This window comes from Gordionus sp. m RMFG-2023, chromosome 1 (assembly GCF_954871325.1).
Source record: "Gordionus sp. m RMFG-2023 chromosome 1, tfGorSpeb1-WG-v2, whole genome shotgun sequence".
Lineage (NCBI taxonomy): Eukaryota > Metazoa > Nematomorpha > Gordioida > Chordodea > Parachordodidae > Gordionus > Gordionus sp. m RMFG-2023.
In genome coordinates this window covers 2,863,805-2,891,049 of record NC_088775.1, presented here as the reverse complement: position 1 = coordinate 2,891,049, position 27,245 = coordinate 2,863,805, and the positions used below count along the sequence as shown (strand labels likewise).

The 27,245-nt window shown below is 32.4% G+C and overlaps 1 protein-coding gene across 1 annotated transcript in view; it reads left to right on the top strand.

Moving 5' to 3' along the window:
* The window catches only part of LOC135922992 (uncharacterized), a 41,159-nt gene extending 24,584 nt beyond the window's left edge, over window positions 1-16,575 (top strand). Inside the window, exons 21-39 of the mRNA XM_065457567.1 lie at window positions 266-411; window positions 485-685; window positions 800-980; window positions 1,253-1,461; window positions 1,584-1,793; window positions 3,626-3,937; window positions 5,321-5,543; window positions 6,661-6,965; window positions 7,595-7,688; window positions 8,398-8,592; window positions 9,791-9,905; window positions 10,605-10,727; window positions 10,919-11,096; window positions 11,819-12,004; window positions 12,340-12,601; window positions 13,046-13,251; window positions 13,910-14,077; window positions 14,137-14,413; window positions 15,612-16,575. Coding sequence (XP_065313639.1) covers window positions 266-411; window positions 485-685; window positions 800-980; window positions 1,253-1,461; window positions 1,584-1,793; window positions 3,626-3,937; window positions 5,321-5,543; window positions 6,661-6,965; window positions 7,595-7,688; window positions 8,398-8,592; window positions 9,791-9,905; window positions 10,605-10,727; window positions 10,919-11,096; window positions 11,819-12,004; window positions 12,340-12,601; window positions 13,046-13,251; window positions 13,910-14,077; window positions 14,137-14,413; window positions 15,612-15,769 — 3,749 coding nt within the window. The 3' untranslated portion in view covers window positions 15,770-16,575. The remainder of the gene's footprint in view (window positions 1-265; window positions 412-484; window positions 686-799; window positions 981-1,252; window positions 1,462-1,583; window positions 1,794-3,625; window positions 3,938-5,320; window positions 5,544-6,660; window positions 6,966-7,594; window positions 7,689-8,397; window positions 8,593-9,790; window positions 9,906-10,604; window positions 10,728-10,918; window positions 11,097-11,818; window positions 12,005-12,339; window positions 12,602-13,045; window positions 13,252-13,909; window positions 14,078-14,136; window positions 14,414-15,611) is intronic.
* The last annotated feature ends 10,670 nt before the right edge of the window (window positions 16,576-27,245 follow it).

Genomic DNA, 27,245 nt, shown 5'->3' with positions numbered 1-27,245 from the left:
CTTCAAAAATGCAGATATTGATTTAATGACGCCCTTACACGAGACGTCAGTTATAGGTGATAAATGTAAGGTGGGTGGAAGGGCCAGACCTAAAAATGATGGTTATAATCGGTAGGAGATAATCAAAGATCTGTGAGCTTTATAATAAAGAGATTAAACAGTTACGTATAAGAAGTGAGTTGTCTTAAAGATTCCACAATTACGGAACCAGATAGACCCATCATTATGATAAAAAAATATTAAAAAAAAAATATATCCTCAAAAGGAAATTTGGAAAGATCATCTATTAAACAGGTCGCCTCTGGACGGTTCGGGGTCACTTCGACCTATCTAACTAACGCGGACGTGTTGCAGATCAAAATCGCCCAAGGTGCCAAGCCGGGGGAGGGAGGCGAACTTCCGGGCTATAAAGTTCGCATTCTACTATATATTTTTGTTAGTAATGGCAAATCGTTACCAATTACACTTGTATTGTAATGTACAGGTAACTCACGAGATAGCTAGAACGCGGCATTCCATCCCTGGCGTAGGTCTCATATCGCCGCCTCCTCACCACGATATATACTCGGTCGAAGATTTAGCGGAACTGATCTACGACCTCAAATCGGCTAGTCCTTCCGCTAAGATCAGCGTTAAACTGGTATCGCAAGTCGGGGTCGGGGTAGTGGCGGCTGGAGTGGCCAAGGTATTTTACGCATAATAATGTTTACAATCAAATTTTTTTTAAAAAGTAACAGAATATATATGAAGGGATTTTCTCGTCTTAGTTTTATTAAAATGAATTCTTTTTACTAACCAGTGCAAAGCGGAACACATAACGATTTCCGGTCACGACGGGGGCACCGGTGCCAGTTCTTGGACCGGTATCAAGCACGCCGGTCTTCCTTGGGAGTTGGGCTTGGCTGAAGCCCACCAGACCCTCTTGCTCAATAATTTGAGGTCCAGAGTTATCCTTCAAACAGACGGTCAAATTAGGACAGGTAAATATTGCATTTTGAGTTTTTAAAAATACTATATTTTTATTCAAACTTTACATTGTTCATCCTTTAAATACAAGGGGTGGGAATTTGATCGAGGGGGGGGGGGGGTTGTAGGTGAAATTTATAAAAGAAGGACTTATTTTACGAGGCCATTCTTTAAACGTCCTTTTGCGGTCTAATATTTGTTGTTACACAATCAGTTAAATATTTTTTTCTAGAAGGGTGTATACCTTGTATTCTTCATTTGCGCGAATATTTTTTTTCTCCAAAAGGTCGAGATGTTGTAATGGCGGCGTTGCTAGGCGCCGACGAGGTAGCCTTCAGCACGGCCCCACTCATCACCCTGGGGTGTACCATGATGCGCAAATGCCACCTCAACACTTGCCCTGTCGGAATAGCTACCCAGGATCCTGACTTGAGAAAAAAATTCGCCGGAAAACCCGAATACGTCATCAATTACTTGTTTATGATCGCTGAAGAGGTTTATTATTTAATCACATTTTTTTTTCCTTTAGGAACGTTGATTTTATTTTTAAAAATTATTTATCCTTATAACTTCAGTTTTAATGCCATAAAATTATTGTTTTTTTTTAACCAATCAAGGCCAGGGAATACATGGCCAAGCTCGGCTTCCGAACTTTCGAGGAGATGGTAGGCCACAGCGAGAAATTGGTCGTCAAACGTCACCCCATAAACCAAAAGGTTGCCTCTCTCAACCTTAGGGCCATACTCGACCAAGTCGTGCCGCCCAAGATGCTGCCGCTTCATAAGGGCGGAACCGTGGCTCAAGAGTTTAGGCTCGATGCCAAATTGGTTAGATCTTTCTTTACAAAATGATTTTGCTTTTCCTTGTGATGTTTAAAGATAATTTTTTTTTTCAAATATAAAAACGGGTGGCGAGGGGCAGAACAAATTACACGCTTATTTAGGATCACGTGATTAACGAAATTTATAAGTTGTCCTAGTATGTTATATTAAAAACGTATATTCCCATTTAATTTTGTTAAACGTCAATCAGATGGATTGCATACATCTGATTGGGTGGAAAAATTGTTATTATTATGTGTAAAGAAAAATAATATTTATTATAATATATATTTTTTTCGATATATATTTTGGATTATATTTATTCATTGGTTTATTAAAATAAAGTGAATAAAATATATTCTTTCTATGATACTTTTTACGATACTTCCAAAGTTATATTTGGGATTATTAAAATAAAGTGAATAAAATATATTCTATTCCCATTTAATTTTGTTAAACGTCAATCAGATGGATTGTATACATCTGATTGAGGGAAAAATTATTATTATTATATGTAAAGAAAAATAATATTTATTATAATATATATTTTTTTCGATATATTTTGGATTATATTTATTCATTGGATTATTAAAATAAAGTGAATAAAATATATTCTTTCTATGATACTTTTTACGATACTTCCAAAGTTATATTTGGGATTATTAAAATAAAGTGAATAAAATATATTCTATTCCCATTTAATTTTGTTAAACGTCAATCAGATGGATTGTATACATCTGATTGAGGGAAAAATTATTATTATTATATGTAAAGAAAAATAATATTTATTATAATATATATTTTTTTCGATATATATTTTGGATTATATTTATTCATTGTTTATTAAAATAAAGTGAATAAAATATATTCTTTCTATGATACTTTATACGATACTTCTAAAGTTATATATTCTTTCTACGATTCTTTTTTACGATACTTCCAAAATAAGAAAAAAAGTTAATTTTCTTTATTAAGATAAACTCTTATTTAACAAAATTAGCTTCTGAATTATAAAATTATTACGAAAAAATTATTTCAACTAAATATTGGTTATTAGATTATGTTTTAATATGATCGCGTTATATCGAAAAATTCGCGAATAATAATTGGTTTTAGGCCTTTTTAAAAAAAAACGAGTAACCAATCAAATAGTGCATTATTCGTTTTCTTTCAAATTCCTATTGGCTTAGTGTTGTTGAACAGCTCCATTTCAAATAACGGGCAACCAAATATGTTAGCAAAAAAATATTACGCTAGCCTCGCAATTTTTGTTTAATAGATGTCCAAACCGTTCTGGCCATTTATGAACAAAATTTCCAGGCTTGCGCCTTAATTTTGGCTAAAATATCGGGTTAGCCGGTTTTGAAAATCGATCGGTTTAACCGCTTTGCACGAATAGTAAAATTTAACATTGCGACTCGACTTATTACGAATAATTAGTTTTTTTAAAGAATGTTATTTAATAATCCATTATTTATTGATAATTAACATGGGATCACGTGATTAACGAAATTAAAAAAATGCATATTAATTTAATTTATGATGACGAGCCAATTTTTTTTAAAAGCAAAGTGTTTTGTTTCTTCTTTATGAGACATTGGTTCCAACGAAAAGCCTTTATAATCAGCTGATGCTACTTTGATAATCACGTCACCTGCCAGATTGATCGCTTGTCAATAGATATGACAAACGATTAAATAAATTTTTTTTTAAAAAAACCCATATATTATTTCGAATAATTAGAATATTCGAAATTAAACGAACTATTTTTTTTTTAAAAAAAAATAATTTGAGTTTTCGTAAATTATAGATCAATTTTTTTTGTATAAATATTTAAGGAAAACACGGTCATGAAACGAGTGCTAGAACATGTGGACTCCATTCCTCTTTCGCTCACCCATACGTTATCGGTGGAACAATTGCCTAAATCGAAACAACTGCTCTTGACGTTAAAGATAGCCAATACCGATAGGGCATTCGGCGCCCTATTGAGTCACGTGATCAGTAAAAGATTCGGAGAATCGGGACTTCCGCCCAGTTATCCAATTAAGGTTGAGCTAACGGGATTCGCCGGTCAAAGCTTTGGCGCCTTTTTAGCTCCCGGTTTAACCTTGAGGCTGGAGGGTGACGCGAACGACTACGTGGGAAAGGTAAAATGCGCTTGATTAGATATTTTTTTGTACACTTGTCCAGGGGTTCGCATGAGACCGAGATTCTTGGCATTAAGGACAGCTTCAAGCCATTCATGGCCCGAGTTTTGTCCCAAGTATTTGAGGATTGGAGTGTCTTCAAGTGAAGTGTTAGTTAGCCAGTAGGGGGTTTAAGAATGTCTCTTTTTGCTGGGGACTTGTAAAGGATAAAAGGCATAAATTTTTCTTCGATATATTTTATACAGTTTAAACTCCTTATTTTAGCCAGAAAAAAAATATTATCTAGGCCTCGAGATTTCGTTTAATAGATGTTCAAAACCTTTGTGCCATCTTACGAGCAAAATGTACGGGCCTCGCGTAATATTTTTTCCTAATAAAATATTGAGTTAGCCATTTTTAAAAATAGGATCAAAATGAGTCGTTTAATGCCGTTGCGCACAAGCTATAATGAATATAAATATATAATTTCTATTCACCATTTTTTTTTCATCCATCCATTTTGTTTAAAGTTTGCTTGTTTTATCCTCCCAAACCACTTTGCAATTTATACTTTTTTGTTTTTTTAAGCGAATAAATGATTAAATTTCAAAAATATTCATATAATATAGATATATAGATATGTATGTTTTATTGATTTTAAAGTCTTCGAGTCATTGAATGTGAATGACGTTTTATAAATTCTATTTAATGACAGGCTTCCAATTCCTATCTTTTCGTTTTTAAAAAAAATTTATAGTTGAAGGAGGAGAGGGTAGGGTGGTCGTATTTATGAAAGATTATGTGTTCTCAAAAATTTGTTTTAACGATTTAAAATTTTCCCTTTATTTATATTGCAAGGAGTTTGCTAACGACGGAATATATTCTTAAAAAATCCTGGAGAAGGTTTTATTAACAGAGGAAGGGAGAAGTCGAGGGCAAAATTCCCTACGATAATACGCAAATATGGACCAAACTAGATGTTCGGGTTACCCCCGATCACGTGGGCAAAAATTTAGGGTAGCGTTGTTTAGCGGCTCGATTTTGAGTTTTTTAAAAAATGGCGAACTAAATATTTTATCCGGAAAAAAATATTACGCGGGGCCCGAAGATTTTGCTTGTTAGATGGCACAAAGGTTTAGGCGCCTACTGGCGATCTAGCGAAAATATTGGTAATAGCCCCTTTTTTTGTCAGCCCAAATCAAGCACGTTTAACAATACTAGTTTTTGAAGACACGCGTTTTGGATTATTTAGTTTGTACAGATTTGCAGTACAAACCGATTCTAGTGGTTTATCCCAACTGTCTTTTAACGGGAAAGCCTTAAAAATATATTTAAAAAAAAGTACGGTACCATTTATTTATTTTTTATGACGTATATCTTTTACCATTTCACGTCAATTACCAGGGCTTATCTGGCGGCGAGATAATAGTGTATCCCCCTCCTTCCCCCGCCACGTTCGCTTTCGATACCACCCAAAACATCTGCGTGGGGAACGCCTGCCTTTACGGGGCAGTCAGCGGGCGAGCATTTTTCAGGGGCCAGGCGGCCGAAAGATTTTGCGTTAGGAATAGTGGGGCTATTGCCGTTTGCGAAGGCGTGGGCGATCACGGGTGCGAGTACATGACCGGTAAAAATTATTTGTCAAAATAATTTAATTTGATATTATTTAGAAGAATATAAAAAAAATGAGGGAGAAATATTTATTTCTCTGCGCCCCATTTGTTGTAAGCGGCGCGATACGTTCAAGCGAGGCGAAATTAATCGCTAGCAAAATCAAGCTGATTTATCTATCGTCGCATCGCATCATGGAGTTTTTCGCACGATTTCATCATTTCTTTCAATATTTTTTATAAATTGTACATATTGTTGGCTTGATTGTGTAAATTATATAGCAAAAAATTTCACAACGCTTGAGCCAATCGCTCTCGCTATAATTATGGCGTTATTATGTGATCAACTCAATGATATGTAATACTATTTAGACTGACGTTATTATTTTTTTGATAGCAATGCAAATCAGCTGGTGACGCCATTTTGGCTTCCCATATATAAATTTTATATTCAAATGCTGTGAAAACTTTTAAACGGAAAATGCAAAACATTTTACATATTTATATAAAAAAATATTATACGAGAAATCAAAATGGCGTTACCAGCTGATTTGTATCCAAAGAAAACTTCAGGATGTATTTTAATGAATGAATATTCAGTCCACATATTTATATATAAAAAAATATATGAGAAATCAAAATGGCATTACCAGCTGATATGTATCCAACGAAAAAGGATGTATTTTAATCAGAGATCTGCAGAGGTACCAATTGTACGGCCCGCCTTTTTTTTAAAAAAAAATTTTCCTGCCTGGCCAGGTTTTTTTTTTTGATTTTTAGAGCTAATAATGGCGATTTCAAATATTTAATTTTTAAATAGGCCCGGCCCGGATATTTTTTTTAAAAAATTTTTTAGGCCCGGTCTGGGTAAATTTAAAAAAATGCTGGTCTCTGATTTTAATGAATGAATTGTTATTCAGTCCTTGATAAGTATTATAATGCCATTTAATCCACTAGGAATCCCAGTTTACCGTTTTTTTTAAAATATTAATTCTAAAATTTCGGATCTATCACTATATCTATTTAGTCCAGACTATGATTATATAGTCTGTAATACTATAGGTTATCTCATATATATATATTTTTTTCACAATCGCTAAGATAACGTCAAATGATTTTTTTAATTTTTAAAAGGTGGAAAAGCGGTCATTTTAGGGATTCCGGGTAGAAATTTCGCGGCCGGAATGTCGGGCGGCATAGCTTACGTTTACGATCCTACCCGTCGCAGGTTTCCCGCTAGGTGCAATATGGCGATGATCGACTTGGAATCTATTTACGGCGATTCTACCGCGAATGATGCCAAATTTAGCTCCGACGATCACAGCGAGGATTTGAAGTTTTTGCGGGACATTCTGGGGGACTTTATAGAAAAAACCGGATCAGAAATCGCGCGGGAAATATTGGAAGGTTGGCCCGCTTCGGCCGCCCATTTTTTCAAGGTTTTTTTCACACTGAAGTTTTATTTATATTTAAAAATTCGACTTTAGCGTTGTTAACGGCTCATTTTGAGCCGATGATTAAAAGCGGCTAACTCAGTATTTTATGCCAGAAAAAATATTTGGCAAGCCTGAAGATTTTGCTCATAGAGGGTACAAAAGTCTGGACATCTATTAACGAAAAGTGGGAGCATAAGCAATTTTTTTTTGGTCTTAAAGGGTTAGCCGTTTTTAAAAATAGGCTCAAAACGAGCCGTTTAACAACACCAATGGAGAGAAAACGACATAAATTTGCCCAATTATCAGCTTTAATAAAAAAAAAACATTTTTTCAAAACTCTGGTCTGGCACCTTAAAATTTTTTTTTTTACGGTTCGATCCTGGGCCGGGCTTCGGGCCGGATTATTTTATATATGTAAACCATAACCGTCTAATCACCTTTACCCTAAGCTCGTACTAGCGGTTAAGTACAGTAAAAAACCCGCCGGCGATCGAAACGGTGCGGCTTAGTCCACAGCTGTCATTCAAAGAATAAATCTTTTCAGCCTAGATTATCCAATCATTCTCATATTTAGGATAAAATATCATAATTCCATACTTTATTATCAATACGGACATTTTTGTTTTATAAAGGTGTTTCCCAAAGATTACAGGACAGCCCTAGAGGAGATAAATCAGAAGAACGCGCTCGAAAAGGCGGGGAAATCTCAACAAGATATCTTGAAAGGTACATTTTTGTTTTGTGATTTAAAAAAATAAATAAAATAAACGGTCTCATTTGGAAGGGTTACCCGGAAGATCCGAAACTAATCAGCTGATTCATTGAGGAGCTTGGTATTTTTTTATATATAAAAAGTTCTCGGTCGGACACGGGATTGGCTCGAACGGATCTGTCATTCATCCTTTCAAGAAATTAAACTTGAATTATTAAATTCATCGTGCCATATATGTATTCCTTTTTTTTTCGGAGACAAAATACCCCTTTTCAATCTAATTATGCGTAGTGTTGATAAAAATTGCTTATGAAATGTAACAAGTTACACTGTTCCTTCCGGTTATTTTTAAAATTAAATTAGTTACAGTTTTAAGTTTACTTTATAAATTATCTACATTACTCATTACTTTATATTATACAAAAACAATTGGCAACTAGGGTACTTTAACAACGCTCTTGATTAGTATCGAAAAAGGTATTATGGTTATAAAAAAACTTATGTCCCTGAAAAGGACATATCATAAATGAATTCTAAAAACTGAATAAAAATATTGACACCTGATAATCATCATTGCTAATTATCCCAGTAATCAATAATTATTAACAGTTATCTGGTATTCTGTAATGAGAGGATGTAACATAATTAAGTAGTAATTTTTTTTTAGTAAAGAAACGCAACAGTTTAATCTTATTTAATATACAAACATCTCTTCAAAACCAGAACTGAAACTCTACAAGCAAGAAAGTCTCCTGGAGAACAAACTGGACGATCCCTACGAGGACGAGATAGGAATCGGGGTGGAGGACATCGAAGATTCGGCCCTGGTATTTCCCAACGGAAGCGTTCATCCCGACGAGAATGGTACTCAGGATTCGGCTGCTTACAGGGAGCTTAAACGGTCCCCGATTATGAACGGTAAAAAATAAATAAATAAATGAGTTGTTTCTATTTTCGTTACTTGTTTACTGTCTACAATATTGGAATCGTCAAATCAACGCTACAATATTTTATACTATTCGATTCTTATATTATATGATAACACATACCCAAGATACTTTTCTAACAAATATAAAAAATTTGATACGCATGCGCATTCCCTATAGATCAATGGATCACCGAAACCAGCATTGTGCTTATATGCCTATTCTCCCCTTAAGAGCTCGCCCATGTGTTTTTTTTTACCTTCTTAATTTTAATGGAGATTTATTATGATAAATAAAGGATTTTGGCTTGATTGCTCATTGGCGTTAAATCGTAGAGGGGTGGAAGCGGGAATTATTCCCATAGCAAATTTAACCAATTTTCGCGAATTATCCTACAATCCCCACGCTCCCTCCACCTACCTTTCAAAAAAAATAATGAGTACAATACGTCATTATAAACAATATTTCCAAATGTATAAATAGTGACTATAATGGGAATATATTTTTAAGAATGTAATCCTGCCAAAGGTCTTCAAAGAGGAAGCCTAAAATACTGAAATTCTTTACACCCTTACGAAACTCTTGGAAACTCCAAGTGTTAGCAGTTGTTACAGCCAGCTTAAGTCAACATACTTCAAAGTTAGTGTTGTCAAAAAGCCCGACTTGGGGTTCATTTTAAGATTACAGCTAAAATAATATTATGTAAGCAATCGAGATTTGGCAAAATAGATGTCCCAAGCATTTTCTGCCATGTTATGAGCAAAATCTTTAGGCCCACATAATGTTATTTTGGTTATAATATTAATCGGATCGGGCCTTTTAACGACACTACTTCAAGTTGTTCGCTAAAATGAATAAGCCGCCCATAAATGGTGAGAATATTTGATTCGATTCAAGTATAATTCCTCCTACCCCTCACCCATCCTGGGTTCGAATCCCAGCAATGATCATATTTTTTTCATTCTTAATCTAGCTTTTTGATTCGGTCTTTCTCCCCCGTCCTCCAAAAAAAACGATATTTCAAATATATCTTAATGTCAAGAAATCAGCAGTTAGGGCGGAAACCGGGTATAAATTAAAGCTACACGGCTCGAGTCCGAATACCTATATTTTTTTAAAATAAATTCGATGCACATAATACCTAATAAAATCTTCTATATTTTTTTTTGCATTTGCCGAATCGATCAAAGGTAAAACTCATGTGGGAGTCGCCATTGAAAAGAAGGATGTTCCCGAGAAATTGGTTTTGGCGAACGGGGACTCGAATGGTCACACGACAAAACCCGAGGTCTTGGACAAAACTAGGTATATAATTTATGAGCGGGCAAATTGCGATGCCTTGTAGTGGATCAACATTTACATATTTAAACCTTATTTTTTTTTCAAGATTGTAAAGTTGCTAAGTAGGTGCATCATTCCTTGAAAGAAAGAAAGAGAAAGATGTTTATAATCCAAAGAAACTTACTGCCTTATTTGAAAATTTTGATTTTTATCACATTCTTCATTCCAAAATAAATATTTTTTAATTTAGGCCATGATTAATTTATTTTCTTGTAAGTCTATTTCTTAGTAAGAAAGTTAATTTCCGCTAACAAAATTTTTAAGAGTAAAGAAGTTATAGGGAAAAGAAATTTAAAACAGCTTTCTCATCAAATTAATATCGTTTTTTTGGTGGTGTTTATATTATTTAAAATTAAAAATATTTAGGCATTCAAATAAACCTTATGGTGTAGTCGTAATATTTTTCTTAAAAAAATTCATCGCTACCGGCCGATACATATGTAGCGACACAAAATCGTTCCGTTCGAGCCGACGGTGCGATTTTGCGTCACTCATGAGTTTAGGTTTATCTACCCATCTCCGGTTAAAAAGGCTTATTCAGAAATAAAATAATTTTTTTTCCATTTGAATAAAATTAAATATTAATTACCGCAAAATTGTTAATATTCAAATTTTTTTTGTTAACCCCCCCCCCCTTCCTCCGTCATCTACGATGATATTAAGAGGTTTCGTGAAATACAAACGTCACAAAAATCCGTACAGACCCGTGCAAGATAGGATGAAGGATTGGGGCGAAATTTACGACCACAAAAAAGTCAAGGAAACACTGAGAGTCCAGGCTGCCAGGTTAAAAAAATTAATATATACCCTTTTCGCCACTGGAAAGTTACGTTTTCAAAAATGAGAAGAAGAAAAATGAGAATGATCAGACAGGATTTTGGGGATCAAATCTTACCTAAAATTCCCCAAAACTTTTTTTTTGGTGATTTATCAAACCCCGATTATAATTTTTTATATATATATAATGATAATGATAGATGCATGGATTGCGGCGTGCCATTTTGTCAATCCAACAGTGGCTGCCCGCTCGGTAACATTATCCCGAAATGGAACGACCTGGTCTTCAAAAACAATTGGAGGGAGGCTCTCGAAACGTTGTTGCAAACGAACAATTTTCCCGAATTCACTGGCAGAGTATGTCCCGCCCCATGCGAAGTATAATTATATTCAAAACTGTCATTTTTTCTTACTTAATTTTCTAAAAGTTCTAAGGTTTATTCAATGACGTATTATTATAATACGTAGACCGACGATGAATTCATTCATAATTCATTTGAAAGCGTCGTTGAATGCGAATCAGCTGGACCCGCCATTTTGGTAACCCATGTAATAATTATTCTCACGGTTAAAAACTACTATTAAATTGATAAACTTGCTTACTTATTATCTCGATGATCAGGCAATTCTTTAGTTAAAGTTTGCGTCAGATATAGGAATAAATTGGCCCTCTCTTTTAAATTTTTTTTAACAATGATACGGGTAACCAAAATGGCGTCTCCAGCTGTTTTTTGGATGCATCGTCAGTCTAGGTATTATTATTATGTCAATGGTTTTATTATAAAACTTAATCTTCTAAGGTTGTTATTTATATTTTTGGTCATTTTGGGATTCTTAGATAAATAAGGTTAGTACCAACTTGTTCAACCTTCCATTTTTTGTTTTCTAATAAGTTTTGGAAGGGTATTTTGGATCTTATTTTTCTCAAGGGTTTGTTTATTATTAACTTTGGCCATTTTGAAGATTTTTCGGTAAAGGTAGGTTACCACTTAGGCCAACCTTTAAAAATTTTATTTATTTCCTTAAGAAGTTGTTATATAACTAAACTTATTTTGGAAGAAATTAATCCTCTGTATTTTATACTTGATCAATTCTATAAGGGTGCCTGTGTGCTGGGCATAAATGAACCACCGGTAAATATCAAAAACATCGAATGCGCCATCATAGATCACGCCTTTTCGCAGGGTTGGATCACCGTTACGCTACCCGCCGTTCGCACTGGTAAGCTTATAGCGATCGTGGGCGGAGGACCGGCGGCTCTGGCCGCCGCTGCCCAACTCAACAAGGTTTTGGGTCTATATGTAGCTTTGTTTTATTAATAAAATAAAAATGGTGTCATTCAGGAGAAAGTAAATTAACTATCTTTGAAAAAATTGTGAAAGTATATAAGATTTAAAGACTAATTTTTATAGTTTATTCTAAATTGAATAATGAGTAACGGTCAAAAAATTGGCCAAGAACCCGGAATCCGGTCTGGAGTGGACCGAGTTAAGCGCTATGATTTAAGAAAACCGGCCGAGCCTTAAAATTTGATCTTGACAGGAACCAAGTTGCAAGGAGGGGGCAAAGTTCTTATTTTTAGGAATTTAATAAAATTTAATTTTTTTTTTTTTAAAAAAAGGCCGGCCATTACGTCACAGTATACGAGCGTAACGATTCCGTCGGCGGTCTTTTGCGTTACGGGATACCGTCGATGAAGTTAGGCAAGAACGTGCTGCAGAGGAGAATAGACCTCCTGGCCAATGAGGGCGTCACTTTCAAAGTCAACCAGCCTATCGGAATGGGTGGAGCCGACCTTCCAAAGTCAACCGAGTTTTTGAAGGCCCATCACGCCGTTTTACTAGCCGTGGGGTCAACCCAACCCAGGGATTTGCCTATACCAGGTAACTTGATCACTTGATAAATTTTATCTAGCTCGTAACTAGAACGATTCCTAGTTCCTTCTTGATTTCTGAAATTGTTCGTCATCGAGTAAATTATACGCGCATGCGTAGTGCGAAATATTTAAACGATAAAAGGTGGCCAATGATTTAGTAACGCGAAATCGATTTTAAACCAATCATTTTTTAAAGATGCGAGGAATTGTTTTTAAATCTTTTTTTAAAAAGAAGGAATTTTAAGTCGGGCATAAATTGCCAATAGATTTTTTTTGTGATTCGTTTAAAATCGATTGACCACCTTATATCATTTAAATATTTCATACTACGCATGCGCGTATGCTAACACCATTAAAAAAAACCTTAGGAAATTATTCCACAACATATTTAATCGATAAAAAAAAGAATAATATTATGTAATTAATATCTAATTTTTTTTTTCACATTCAGGGCGCAACCTCCAAGGCATCCATTTTGCTATGGAATTCTTGGAAGGTTGGCAGAAACGGATCGCCAAACATTCCAACAACAACGTCATTACCGTAGAAGATTGCCAATTGTCCCAAAGCGGAAAATTAATGGTTCAAGGCAAAAACATTATAGTCATTGGCGGCGGCGACACTGGAGTCGATTGCATAGCCACTTCTCTCAGATTGGTTTGTCACAAAATCTTAGCACAAAAAATAAAAAATATATAGGGTGCAATTTTATTTCAATTTTTTTTACTTCGATGAAAGTAAAGATAGAAAATAGTTTTTTTGTATGTACTACCTTGAGAATGGTCAAAGTTCCTATCCACCAGAAAACCGATTTTAATATAATCATCGCCTATCAAGTTGGGTCCAATGACATATAATAATACCTAGACTGACGACGCATTCATAATAATGAATGCAAATGGACTCGTCATTTTTGTGACCCAATATAGTAATTATTGTCACGTTAAAAACTACTATTAAATTGATAACTTACTTATATTATCTCGATTATCAGGCAATTCTTTAATAAAGTTTGCGTCAGACATAGGAATAAATTGGCCTCTCGTTTGAAATTCTTACTAACGATATGGGTTATCAAAATGTACCCTGCATCGTCTAGTCATAGGTTGGATCCCATTAATTATTTTATAACTTTATTATATAAAATAAATAACGATAATTAGTAAATGTTCGGTCCATCTTAGACTAGGCCGATCTTCATTTACAAACCATTGGGTCTCTTAGGGTTTTCATCTTGCATTTGTGAGTTACTCAGAATTTCCATATTAATTATAAACTATATTTTTTTTTAAAAAAAATTTGTTCTCCAATTAAGAGCGCCAAAAGCGTGGTGACCTTCGAAATTTTGCCGGAACCTCCTCAAAATAGGGCGCCTTCCAATCCCTGGCCCGAATGGCCCAAAGTGTTCAAGGTCGATTACGGGCACGAAGAGAGCCTTTACAAACAGGACAAGGATCCTCGGGTGTTTTGTATCATGAGCAAAGTAAGGGATAACATACATTTACACATAATTACGAACCTTTACTCAATCGATTTTTTTAGGAATTCGTAGAATCGCAAACTAACCCCGGTCATATCGGCGGCATAAAAACGGCTCTCATCGAATGGGAAAAGACCCCGACCGGGGTATGGTGCATGAAGGAAAAGCCGGGAAGCGAAAAAACTTATGAAGCCGACCTGATTTTGCTGGCGCTGGGCTTTTTGGGGCCCGAAAAGAAATTGTTGGAGTTTTTCGAGCTGGAGACCGACCTTCGAGGTAACATAGCCACCCCTCGCAAGAAGTACTGCACCGCTAACCCCAAGATATACGCCGCCGGAGGTTTATATTTGTCTTTATTTTAAAAAATATTCGCTTAATAATTTTGAATTTTTAGAGAACTTTCTTCTTGCTACAAAAAAAAGGGGGGTATTTAATTGTTGAAAAAGTAATTTATTTTTTTCGTGGTAAAAGATACTTTTGAAATTTCGAATTCTCTTTATTTTACAAACGAATTTCTTTTCTTTTTTTTAAAAAAAAATTATTTAATTTTGTTTCGCGAAAAGAATTTTTTTTTTACGCTAATAAAATTTCTAAAAAATAGTCGTTATTTTTTTTTTCTCTTTTTTTTTTGTTAAAATATTTTTAAAAAAATAAAAAAAATAAACCTTTTTTAAATCATGTAAATAAATCAACTCCCCCCTCCAAAAAAATAAATAAATAATATATATATAAAATAATTTGAATAATAATATTATAAACATATTCAGTGGGCTTTTTATGTTTAGATATAAATCTTTATTCGATATTATTCTAAAAATATAAAAAAAAGAAATAAAAATTGATTTAATCCCTGAATTTATTCAAAAAAAATCTTTGATTTTAATCTTGCTCTAATTTGCTATTGATTAATTCAATATGCCTCTCGTTTTTATGACAATATTTTTATTTATAAATTATTCGTTATAATTCTGTCAATTTAATTATTTCAATATAAATTTTTTTTTATTTAAATAAATTTTATTATTTGAATAATACGCAAATAATAAATCAATATTACTCTAAAATATTTTATAAAATATGTCTGTTGAATGTTTGCGTTAATATGATGCAATTGACATTATAATACCTAGAACTGACGATGCATTCATAATAATGCATTCGAAAACGTCGTTTGAATACAAATCAGCTGGACCCGCCATTTTGGTAACCCATATATCCCATGTTAAAAACTACCATTAAATTGATAACTTGGCTTCCTTATTATCTCGATGATCCGGTAATTCTTTAATAAAGTTCGCATCAGGATATAGGAATAAATTAGGCTCTCGTTTAAAATTTTAATAATGATTAGTGTAACCAAGATGGCGTCTCCAGCTGATTTGCGATGCACACTTTTAATGAATGCATGCATCGTCAGTCTAGGTATTATTATATGTCATTGATACATTACGAAATATTCTTCTTCAAGATGTCGGAGTTTAGAAACTGAACTAAAAATCGGTTACAATTCTAAAATTAATCTTATTTTTTTTTACAGATTGCAGAAGAGGTCAATCTCTCGTGGTTTGGGCCATCAACGAGGGTCGTCAAGCCGCTCGGCTAATAGACATCGACCTCATGGGCAAAACCTCGTTAGCGGGACCTGGCGGAATCGTACACACCCTACCCAAAATGATGGCTAACCGAGCGAATTAACTCGCGGTTTTTTCTTTTGTATATCCGGTATAGTTTATCACTTGGATATAGTTGATTACAAATATATTTTAATCCATCTATCCTCTCTGTTCCCATCTTATTACGCGCACATCGTCAAATCTCTTATTAAAAATCAAATATTATTCTTTTTTTAAAAAAATATTTCGCATCAATAATTATAAATTAAAATAATTTTATATTTTATTCCATAAATCGCACACCACTTTTATTTACGGACTATAAAATTATTATCAATTTTTGGTAATATTTTACTCGTATTTCATTCAGTATTGAATTATTTTTCTGTTTTTTTTGTAGCTAAATTTTTTTTTGTCCCCTTCTTTTATACGTAATAATTTAGTTTTTGCGGGGTGGTTAAAGATATTTATTATACTAAATATAGTTGTTTTTTTTACAATCACCCAATCTGTACCTTAAAAAATTGGTATCATGATACATTTTCATTACAATTATTCCTCCCATTATATATTAGTGTTGTTAAACGGCTCGATTTAAGCTTATTTTTTAAAAACACTCAATATTTTAGTCAGAAAAATATTGTTTAAGCCTCGAGATTTCGTTAATAGATGTTCAAACCTTTGTGCTATGAGCAAAATCTTAAGGCTTGCATAACCATTTTTCCTAATAAAATATTATGTTGCCGTTTAACAACACTCCAAATCAAATAATCCTTAGTTTTTTTTGTCTTTGTTATACTACTATATTATATATATATATAAATTTTTGTGTAAAATTGTAATTAATCCCCCTTTTTTTAAAAATTTTTTAGAAAATTGAGCAAGTCATGGATATCAATTATAAACAATAGTGAAAATTTTATTACGTTTTTTGTTTATTTTATTTTATCATTGAAATACGACATTAAACTCATAATAACGATACCCTTATAAATATTATAATTGGTTATGTAAAGGTGCGTACCATAAAAAATCAAACTCTAGTTACTTCTAAAGTAACTCTTTTTTTTAAAATAAAAATACACTTTTTTAAGATTTACAACCTAAGAATTATATAATTATAGAAGAGAAAGGTAAGGGAGACACTACTTTTCTCTAAGTATTGTAAGAGCAAGTATAAGACTTAAATATGTCAAAATTTTTAAATAGCGCCACTAAGAGAATAGGTAACCCGGTTATTTGTAGGTTATAAAAACATAAATATCGCCGGGGTGGCCTAATGGGTAAGATGTACGCTTGGAAACACGAGTATGAACAAGGACGCAGGTTCAATCCTGGTAAGAACCATAAAAACTTTCAAGTTTTTCTTCGATGACTGATGTGTAAAGACATATGGTATGATGAATTTCGAAGCTTAGAGATGACACCCCGGTCACAGACAGGCCTGGACAGCCGGGTGCTAAGGATACCTGTCCAATAAACAAAATGAAGAAAACAAATGGAAATATGAATATGAAAGATAGGGCGTTCCCTCCAAGCGACGCACAGGGTGTAGACCTCCATCCTGTGAAAAGTAAAGTAAAGGTCAAAGCAAAGAAAACAAGATTAGCAAGTTTGAATATTGGGACGCTTAAAGGTAAGAAGAGAGAATTGGCATCAATGATGAACAAGAGAAAAGTTGATATAGCCTGCATACAAGAGACGAAATGGAAAGGACAGAAGACTTTGATGATTGGAGATGGGTATAAATTGTACTATAATGGACTTGTTAGCAATAGGAACGGTGTCGGCATCATCCTCATTCAAGATCTAACCTCCTCAGTTGTAGAAGTCAACAGGATCTCTGATAGACTAATGAAGATAAAACTCTGCATTGGTCAATCAATACTACACATCCTTTCATTATATGCTCCTCAAACGGATTGCAAGGAGAAAGAGAAAGATGATTTTAGAGCTATCCTCGATGAAGCTGTAATGGAATTCCCTAAGGATGACCTAGTCATAATTGGTGGTGACTTAATATGTGGGGAAAGCAAGAGATAGCTATAAAAATGATGGTTTTGGATATGGAGAAAGAAATGATGAAGGAGAGCATATGCGCAAGCCTTCGACCTTGCCTTAACCAACACCTACTATAGGAAAAAGGATAGTCATTTAATAACATATGAAAGTGGTACAAGGAAAACACAGATAGATTACATACTAATCTCTCGCAGAAGATTACAAGATGTAATAGACTGTAAAGTCATTCCAGGAGAAGATATCGCCGCACAACACAAGCTACTAGTCATGGATTTACACATCTCAAATAAATCCACTCAAAACAAGATAAAACCGGAACCATGCATCAAATGGGGCAAATTAAAAACAATGACAGATGCCTTTGCAATCAATGCAAACATTGAAACAATAGATTCCTCACAATTCAGTGAAAAAATGTGGACAGACCTTTCATCCAGATTAATAGACACTGCCAAATCGACACTAGGCTTGACAAGAGGAGGCAACAAATCATACAAATAGTGTTGTTAAATGGCCCGTTTTGAGCCGATTTTTAAAAACGGCTAACTCAATATTTCGTCCAGAAAAATATTACGCAAGCCTCAAGATTTTGCTCATAGAAGGAACAAAGGTCTAGGCATATATTATCGAAATCTCGAGGCTTAGGCAATATTTTCCTAGCTAAAATATTGAGTTAGTCGTTTTAAAAAATCGGCTCAAAATGAGCCGTTTAACAACACTACATACAAAGAACTATGGTGGTGGAATGAAGAGGTACAAACCACTATCCAGGAGAAAAAAGCCCTTTATAAAATATGGTACAAATCCAAAAACGCAGATGACAAGACAAGATACAAAAAATCCAAGAGATTAGCTATGAAGGCGGTGGCTAGAGCCAAATCTATGGCATACGATGACATGTAAGAAGATCTACATACCAAAGAAGGGCAAAATAAAATATACAGATTAGCCAAACAGCGAGAAAAGAACTCTAGGGGTATAACGGAGCTCCGAAAGTAATCAAAAAGATGGGAAATTGATAATAAAGGAAAAAGAAATAATGAGTAGATGGAGAGAATATTTTCAGGAGCTTCTCAACTTTAATCCGCACATACTGCATCTAGACAAACACTCCCCTTGTCAAAACCTTGTACAACCTATAACACAACAAGAAATAATCACATGCCTCAAGCATATGAAAAACAACAAAGCTAGGGGTCCAGACGATATTCCAATAGAAAGTCTTAAAGCACTAGGAGATGATGGCTTACAAATCTATACAATAAGATACTTGGAAATGAAGAGGTTCCCCAAAAATGGAGGCAGAGCTATCAAGTTCCTATCTTCAAAAATAAAGGGGATCCACATAATTGTCAAAATTACAGGGGCATAAAACTAATGTCACACTATCTAAAACTATACGAAAAAATAATAGAAAAAGATTAAGAGATATAATCGAAATAGGAGAGACTCAGTTTGGCTTTATGCCTGGAAGATCAACAACCGATGCTATCCACGCAATTAGGCAAATGAGTGAAAAATACAGGGAAAAGAACAAAAAGCTACACATGGTCTTTCTCGATCTAGAAAAGGCCTTTGATAGAATCCCAAGAAAACTTATCTGGTGGGCGCTACGCCACAAAAAAGTTCCCGAAAAATATATAAGAATAATACAGGATATGTATATGGGCCATACAACAATGGTCTGTAGCACAACAGGTACTTCAGCAGGCTTCGCAATAGCCGACAGTAATAGATGTATTAGCACAGTCTATACCTCAAACAGTCCCGTGGAATATGATATTTGCAGATGATATTGTGATACTTGCCGAATCTAAGTATGAAATGAAAGAAAGACTAGTGAGTTGGATATATATCCTAGAAACGCACGGATTAAAAGTAAATAGAGAAAAGACGGAGTATATGGTGATAGGAGGAGATGAAACAGAGAGTATTGATATAAATGAATGGCAGATGTACGGCAATTGAAAGCTGCAAATATTTGGGCTCCACTATACAAACAAACGGCACAATAGAAAAAGAGATAAAGAGTAAGATTAATCAAGGGTGGCTAAAGTGGAGATCTTTATCTGGAGTGCTATTTGATAAAAGAATCTCACACAAATTAAAGGGAAAAATTTACAGTTCCATAATACAACCAACTATTCTATATAGTTTGGAAACATGGCCAACCAAAGAATCAGACGAGAGAAGTCTACAAACCATGGAGATGAGAATGCTGAGGATGATTGCTGGGATAACAAGAAAGGATAAAGTGCGCAGTACAAGAATACTAAGTAGTTTAAAGGTAGTGCCCATTAAGACTAAGTTAATAATAAACAGACTTAGGTGGTATGGGCACACAATGAGAAGGCCTATGAACTACATAGGAAATAAAGTTAAGAGTTTGGAAGTGATGGGCAAACGTAAAAGAGGAAGGCCAAAACTTCAATGGGGTCATAAAGTTAGAGCCAATATAAAGAAGTATAAATTAGATAAAAGAGATTGTATTAATAACATAAAGTGGAGAGAGATGTTGAAGGAGCTTACCACCAGAAAAGGTGAAAGCTAAAGAGAAAAAAAATAAAAATTCTAATAAGTTAAAATTACGGAAAAAAACATTACCACCCAACCCCGATTTATAAAAAAATCGGCTATCCAGCTGTATAGAAAAAAATGATAATATTTAATCTATATATTATAATAATGTATTTAACCATAGCGCTTTCAAACGGGCGGATATTTAATAATTTATATAATTATAAAATGATTTTTGGGAGATGCTAGACACAGCATATCATATTGAACTCTTCGTGTAAAAAATTAAATAGATTAAAGTTGTTCTACCCTCTCATGGACACGTGATTTATAGTTGTTGTAACTGTTGAAAAAAAGAAGAAATAAATTTAATATAATACATCAAATGTCAGTTATTTTCTGACAGGGAAATTAAGTTTTCCTTGGGGGAAGAAGAGGAGATAGGGATCACGGGGTGTGTTTCATTGTTCGGAAAAACCCGTAGTTGGAGATTAAGAGATATTGGATTAGATGTCAGCTGTGGACCTTTGGATGTCAGCTGTGGACCTTTGAGAAATGAAGAATTGGATAATTATATTATGTTATATTTTTCTACATATTTTATGTTAGATTGTTGTGGTTTTATTGGAAATAAAGATAATTATGTTAAATATGGATCGTCGTTAATGGTCAATGGTATTTATTTAATATTATTAGAAAGAATTATTTTGGGTTGTTAAGTTATATAATTGAGAGTAAAGGGCATTTTTATTATATTTAAGGTAACTTGTAATAATAGTCTCTGTATTAAATAATAAAAAAACACTAATACAAAGTGAATTAATAATTTACATTTCAATATATTATTTATATATTAAATTTTACTATGATTACTAGTTGAAATAATATTTTAGTAATCTCGGTATAGAGTTTATTTTTACCAAATAAACAATTTTTCTTTTTATTTAAAAAATTATTAAAACTGGAGATCGTTGGCTCATAATTAAGAAATATCAGTGGAGTTTTATTCTGGAATTTTAAATAATAATAAAACGAGCCATATATGTATCTATATATAATTTTACCTTATTCTGTAGGCTATGTCCTAAATTAAAAATAAAAAATTACTCAAAAGTTTTACGATACGCACAAATTTTGAGAGTTTTGAGAGATACGAAATATGTCCCAAATCATCCATTAAATTTTGAAAATGTTTTGATGATGTCAATGATTTACTAATTCTGTGCTGCATCCCTATATTTTAAGTCGCTATTCCACCATTATCTATGTGGTCTTATATTTACCATCAAATGATATTCACTCGCCATTTTTGTCGCAAAAATTACGCAAACTACAAAACTTTAATGAAAGAAAAATTAAAGTTTTACAAATAAGAATCACGCAACTTGCCCAAATTAAAAAAATCATTTAGGCCAACATTTTAAATTTTCCATTAAAAATGCCTTATATTATTATTTTTTCCATAGGACATAGCCTTATATAGCAAAGATAAATAATTATGGAATATCGTATTTAGCCGCAAGAATATAAATTTTATAAATATCTAATTTTATTTTAAAACAATATGAAATTATATTATTAAATTTTATAAATGTTTTTCAAAAAAAAATTCGAAGATATGCAGATCTAATTTTAACTCCATCATCTGCTCTACTTTTCTAAAAAATATTTGTAACATATCTTGATCTGTTATTTATAATTTAAAAAAAAGGCGCGAACTAGATATCGGTCCAATGGCATACTCGGACAGAATCACAACTTTCGATATAAGGAATAGATGTAGTAAAAACATTATAAAAATATTAGATGCTATTTTTTTTTTACCGACATCTTTTATCATTTATTTATCAAGAGCTTAAACCTTGTTTCTTCAAATAATGTATTTTAATTGGTAACAAAAAAACGAATAATGAATCAATAAATCACATTCAATGTTGATTAGTATAACATCATATATTTTTTTTTAATATCAACTATATGTCTAAAGATGGAATGAAAAAATTTAAATAGGTAAAAGTTTATTATAAAATATATATATAATAATTTAGCTATCAATTTTCAGAAATCTGGATATAAAACACTATGATTCTCAGCCGACGGAGGGGGATGCCAGCGTTGCCCTACCCGCCCCCCGCAAACATTAAGAGATTGCCTTGCTTTTCGGGGGGGGGGGGGTGGACAAGAAACCTTAGGGGCTTTGGCCGTGAATGATCAGGGGTAGCTATTATTTTCGATAGCATAGCTCTCTTTGCGTTCCACCATCCTCAAATCTCCCAAAGTACGAGCCACTTTAAAGCTTCAGGTTCGAAAATGGATCAAAGTTGCTCTCTAGTAATCTTTTCTTCAGAATATCCTTAGTAACGCTTGAAGTGCATAAAGGATCTCCAAGGCGTGAGAAGTCCCTCGCGAGAAATCTCACCACATTTTCCATTTATTATTATGTCCTGCTTAGAGTATCTAAATAATAAAAAAAATGGGCATTTTTAAAGTCTTGTAATTCTCTTACAACACTTACAGAAAAGTAAATGTTTTTTTTTAAAGAAATAAAACACTTTGTTGTTAAACTTGTACTGAAATAAAAAACATAAAACTGTTTAGCTGTTTTTTTAAACCCCGCACCCCCCTGCCCCCCCCCCCTTCCACGCTATATCATTTTATTTAAAACGCACTATTTGAAACAATCAGCAAATACAAATCGCATTTAATTTGAAAGCACTTATTAAATAAGAAAGATTTTAGCTTTTTTTCGCACAAATGCTCCAATAATTTATCGGAAAAATCATTTATAAAAAATTGGTTACGCAACTGAAAAAAAAGAGGAATAATATTTAATATAAATAATATTTTTATTAACCTATAGCGCCATCTAGCGGGCGGATATTTAATTATTTATATAATTATTTTGTGGACACTGAGACTCAGTATATTTATATTCTAATCCTCGCGAAAATTCGAATAGATAAAATGGTTAGGGTCCACCTCTTCGTACGAAACTTTTATGAATATCAATATGGGTTATCCAATCTTTGATTATCTTGTCTATTTTGTGGGAATCTTGGCTATTTTTTGGGGAATATAGTGGCCAATTGCAATACATTGCTTTCTTGCCATGATTTATGCAACGCATAATCGTATCCTCAATAAAATATACAAATTTTTATTTAATAAAATATACAAATTTTTATTTTGTCTAGTTTTCTTAAAAAAATATAAATTATTATATGTAAATTAAATAATAATTACACTTTAATTTCTAATTTTATAAGCTTTGATATTTTTGTTGTGAATTCTCTCTCTAACCTTTTTATAAATTTCATGGTTACTTCAATTAACTAACAATATGGGTTTATCCAATTTTTGATTATTATCTTGGGTATTTTTTTGGGAATATAGCAATGACATTATAATACCTAGACTGACGATTCATTCATTAAAATGTTTTTAAGCGTCGTTAAAAAGTGAATCAGCTGGACCCGACATTTTAGTAATACATATAGTAAATTATTCTCATGTTGAAAAACTACTATTAAATTGATAACTTGCTTCCTTATTATCTCGATGATCCGGTAATTCTTTAATAAAGTTTGCATCAGATATAGGAATAAATTGGGCTCTCGTTCAAAATTTTAATATTAATTACGGTAACCAAGATGGCGTCCACAGCTGATTTGTTTTGTCGCACACTTTTAATTAATGAATCGTCAGTCTAGGTATTATTATGTCATTGATCCCTTTATACACCATTTATGAGGGCTCGAACTATAAATACTCGCATATGATAATGAATAAATTAATTAATATATCAATAAAATTTTATAACAACTACATCTATAATCAATATATAAATATATAATTAAAAGATAGGGATATTAAATAAAAAATAAATTATATATTGGTATGTCGGCGGGGCTTAATGACCCATGTATGGATATGCAGATGAAACGATTGATTTCGATAGATATTCTTTCGTAACCTTTGCCCTATTGTTTTGAATAATTTAAGGGCTTAGGGTCCAAATGATCCACAGGTGTCTTCTAATACCCCTATCTTTCAATTATACATTTTTATATTGATTATAGATATAGTTGTTGTTAATATGAAATTATTAAATTTTATCAAATTTTATAAAATAAATTGAATTTTTAATTATGCAGAGTTGTTAACGCTCCTTTTTAAAAGTAGCTCGCTACTACCTTCTCAAAAGGAGCTAGCTCCCACTCCTGCTACTACATTTTTAAAAGGAGCCAGCTCCCGCTCCTACTTTCTCAAAAAGAGCTAGCTTCCACTTCCGCTACTACATTTTCAAAAGGAGCTAGCTCTCACTTCCGCTACTACATTTTTAAAAGTAGCTAGCTCCCGCTCCTACCTTCTCAAAAGTAGCTAGCTCCCACTTCCGCTACTACCTTCTCAAAAGAAGCTAGCTCCCACTTCCGCTACTACATTTTTAAAAGTAGCTAGCTCCCACTCCCGCTACTACATTTTTAAAAGGAGCTAGCTCCCGCTCCAAGTAATGGAGTGCCACTCCATAACCGCTCCTTTGATTTTCATTTTTTATAGAAGGTATCATATTTTTTTTTATCAAAAAGCTTTATTTATATTAAATGATCTATCAAAATAATTATAACCTTTTATTAGCTTTTATAAGTAATAAATCTAAATTAGAATTTAACAAACATCCACGCCTCTCCCCTAAGACCTGTTTTGCAATACTAAATAGGCACTCCACAGGAGCACTAGTGGGAAGCCGGGTATTTGTATTTTATAAAGATATTTTTTTTAATTCAGGGAATTTATCACAAATAGTAATTTTGGTATTTTAAAATATATTTGTTAAAACATATTATCTTCCTGATGATCCAATTTCATGGAATCCAAAAAAATCTTCCAGCAATTTGTATTTAAGAGAAAGATTTTTTACTTTTAGAGAGCATAACTTAAATACGCGCCCCGCGAAAACTATGCGCCCCCTATCAAAGAAGCTTAATTTAAATTATATTAATGCAGAATCGTATTTAACTTCATAAGATGAGTTAGAAAATGTTTTATTTTTTGATTTAAAAAAAAATGGCAATAGAGTAATATTTTTTAACAAAATTTAGTCAAAAAAGAAGAAATTAAGTTGTATTTTCAAAATCTTAATAAGTTATAATTAGTATTAACATTTTTCGATTCCTTTTAATAAGTTATACATGATTCTGCGTTTATTTTTTTTTATATATTAAGCTTCTTTGACAGGGGGAGCGTGGTTAAGTCATGTAAAAAAATAATTTTTTTTAAAATTTTACTATGTTGCCATTTTTTTACAATAAAAAAAAAACAAGAGAAATCTCAGCATTTTTCCATTTATTACTATGTCTTGCTTAGAGTAACAAAAATAATATAAATGGGCATTTTAAGTATTATAATGATGCTCTTACACAGAAAAGTAGTATATATTTTTTAAAAAAAAGAAACAATGCTCGGTTGTTAGTATTGAACTATTCTTTTTTTTGTTCCAAAATGGGAAAATAATAAAATATAAAATAAACACTGTCACAATTGAGATGTTTGTCATTGGAACTTAAGAACCTAAATATAAAAAGAAATATATACTAAAATTATAGTTGAATCCTGTATTAAATAATAATAAATATAATTAAATACAAAGTGAAAAACATAATCAAAATAAAAGAAAAATAAACTAATATAAGAAAAGAAAAAGTAAATTTTAGTTAAAAAAATATAATTCATTTTCGCATCATAATTTCTCCATTATATATACTTTTTCTTTAATCAACATTTACATAGTCTCAATTTGCATCGAGATTTATTTCTTTTTTCTTGAGTAGATTTGAATATCTTGCGGCTTCGTAATTTTGTTTAAAAGTAATATGCCTATCTCTCGTTTTTCTTAATCTAATAAATTTGAATATTACCAAAATTACAACAAACACAAACTGTTTAGCTGTTTTTTTAACCGCACCCCCTCCTACCTCCACCAATGTTTGCAATTGCGCGATATCATTTTATTTAAAACGCGTTATTTGAAATCAAATAAACAGCTGATACAATCGCGTTTAATTTGAAAGAGGAAAGAAGAAAATAAGAAAGATAAGCGTTTTTCAGAAAGAAAAAAAATCCACTAATAATTGTCCCGAAAAATTATTTATAAAAAATTGGCAGCCCAACTGAAAGAAAAAATATAATATTTTAAAACTACAATAATTTATAACCTATAGAGCCAACTAGCGGGTAGAAATTTAATAACTTATAAATTGACTTTAGGATACGTGGACTCAGTACTTTATATTCCAATCTTAGTAAAAATTCAAATAGATAAGATTGTTTCACGCCATCTTGGACACGTGATTAATAGTTTCTTGAGCTCAAACTATATTTGTTCTACGGTCTTAAATAATAAAAAAAATACGAGTATGAAAGTGAATAAATTATCTATATTTACAATAAATTTTATTTAATTAAAAATATACCTACGATTTGGTAAAAATTTTCTTATATCCATGCTTGTTTATATTTACCAAATTAAACAATTTTTATTTTATTTAAAAAAATAAATTAAAATTTTTAAAACTATCTAAATTAGTTTTGTTATGTTATTAAATTTATAAAATATCTAATTTTGTTTAATTTATATTATTTAAATTCATAATTGTTTTTTTAAAAAAAACATCTTTTCGAGATATGCAGATCTAAATCTTCATCTATGCCACAAATTATTTACAATAATATCTCTATAACCCCCCCCCCCCCCCTTCCTATAACCTGTTATTTAATATTCTAATTCATATAATTTTTAATTTAATATATTTTTTTTTAAAAAATAATATTAAACCATGTAATGTGATCTTTTAAAATTGAAAAATTCTTATTTGTTTGTTTTAAAATATATATTTCATATTGATATTGCTAAATTGAAACTTAAATTAAAATTATTCGCAATAAAAAAAATTATCTCGGAGGTTATGGGGGCGTGGGGGGTTTAACCTTAAACCCCCGTTTAACCCTAAATCCGCTTCATC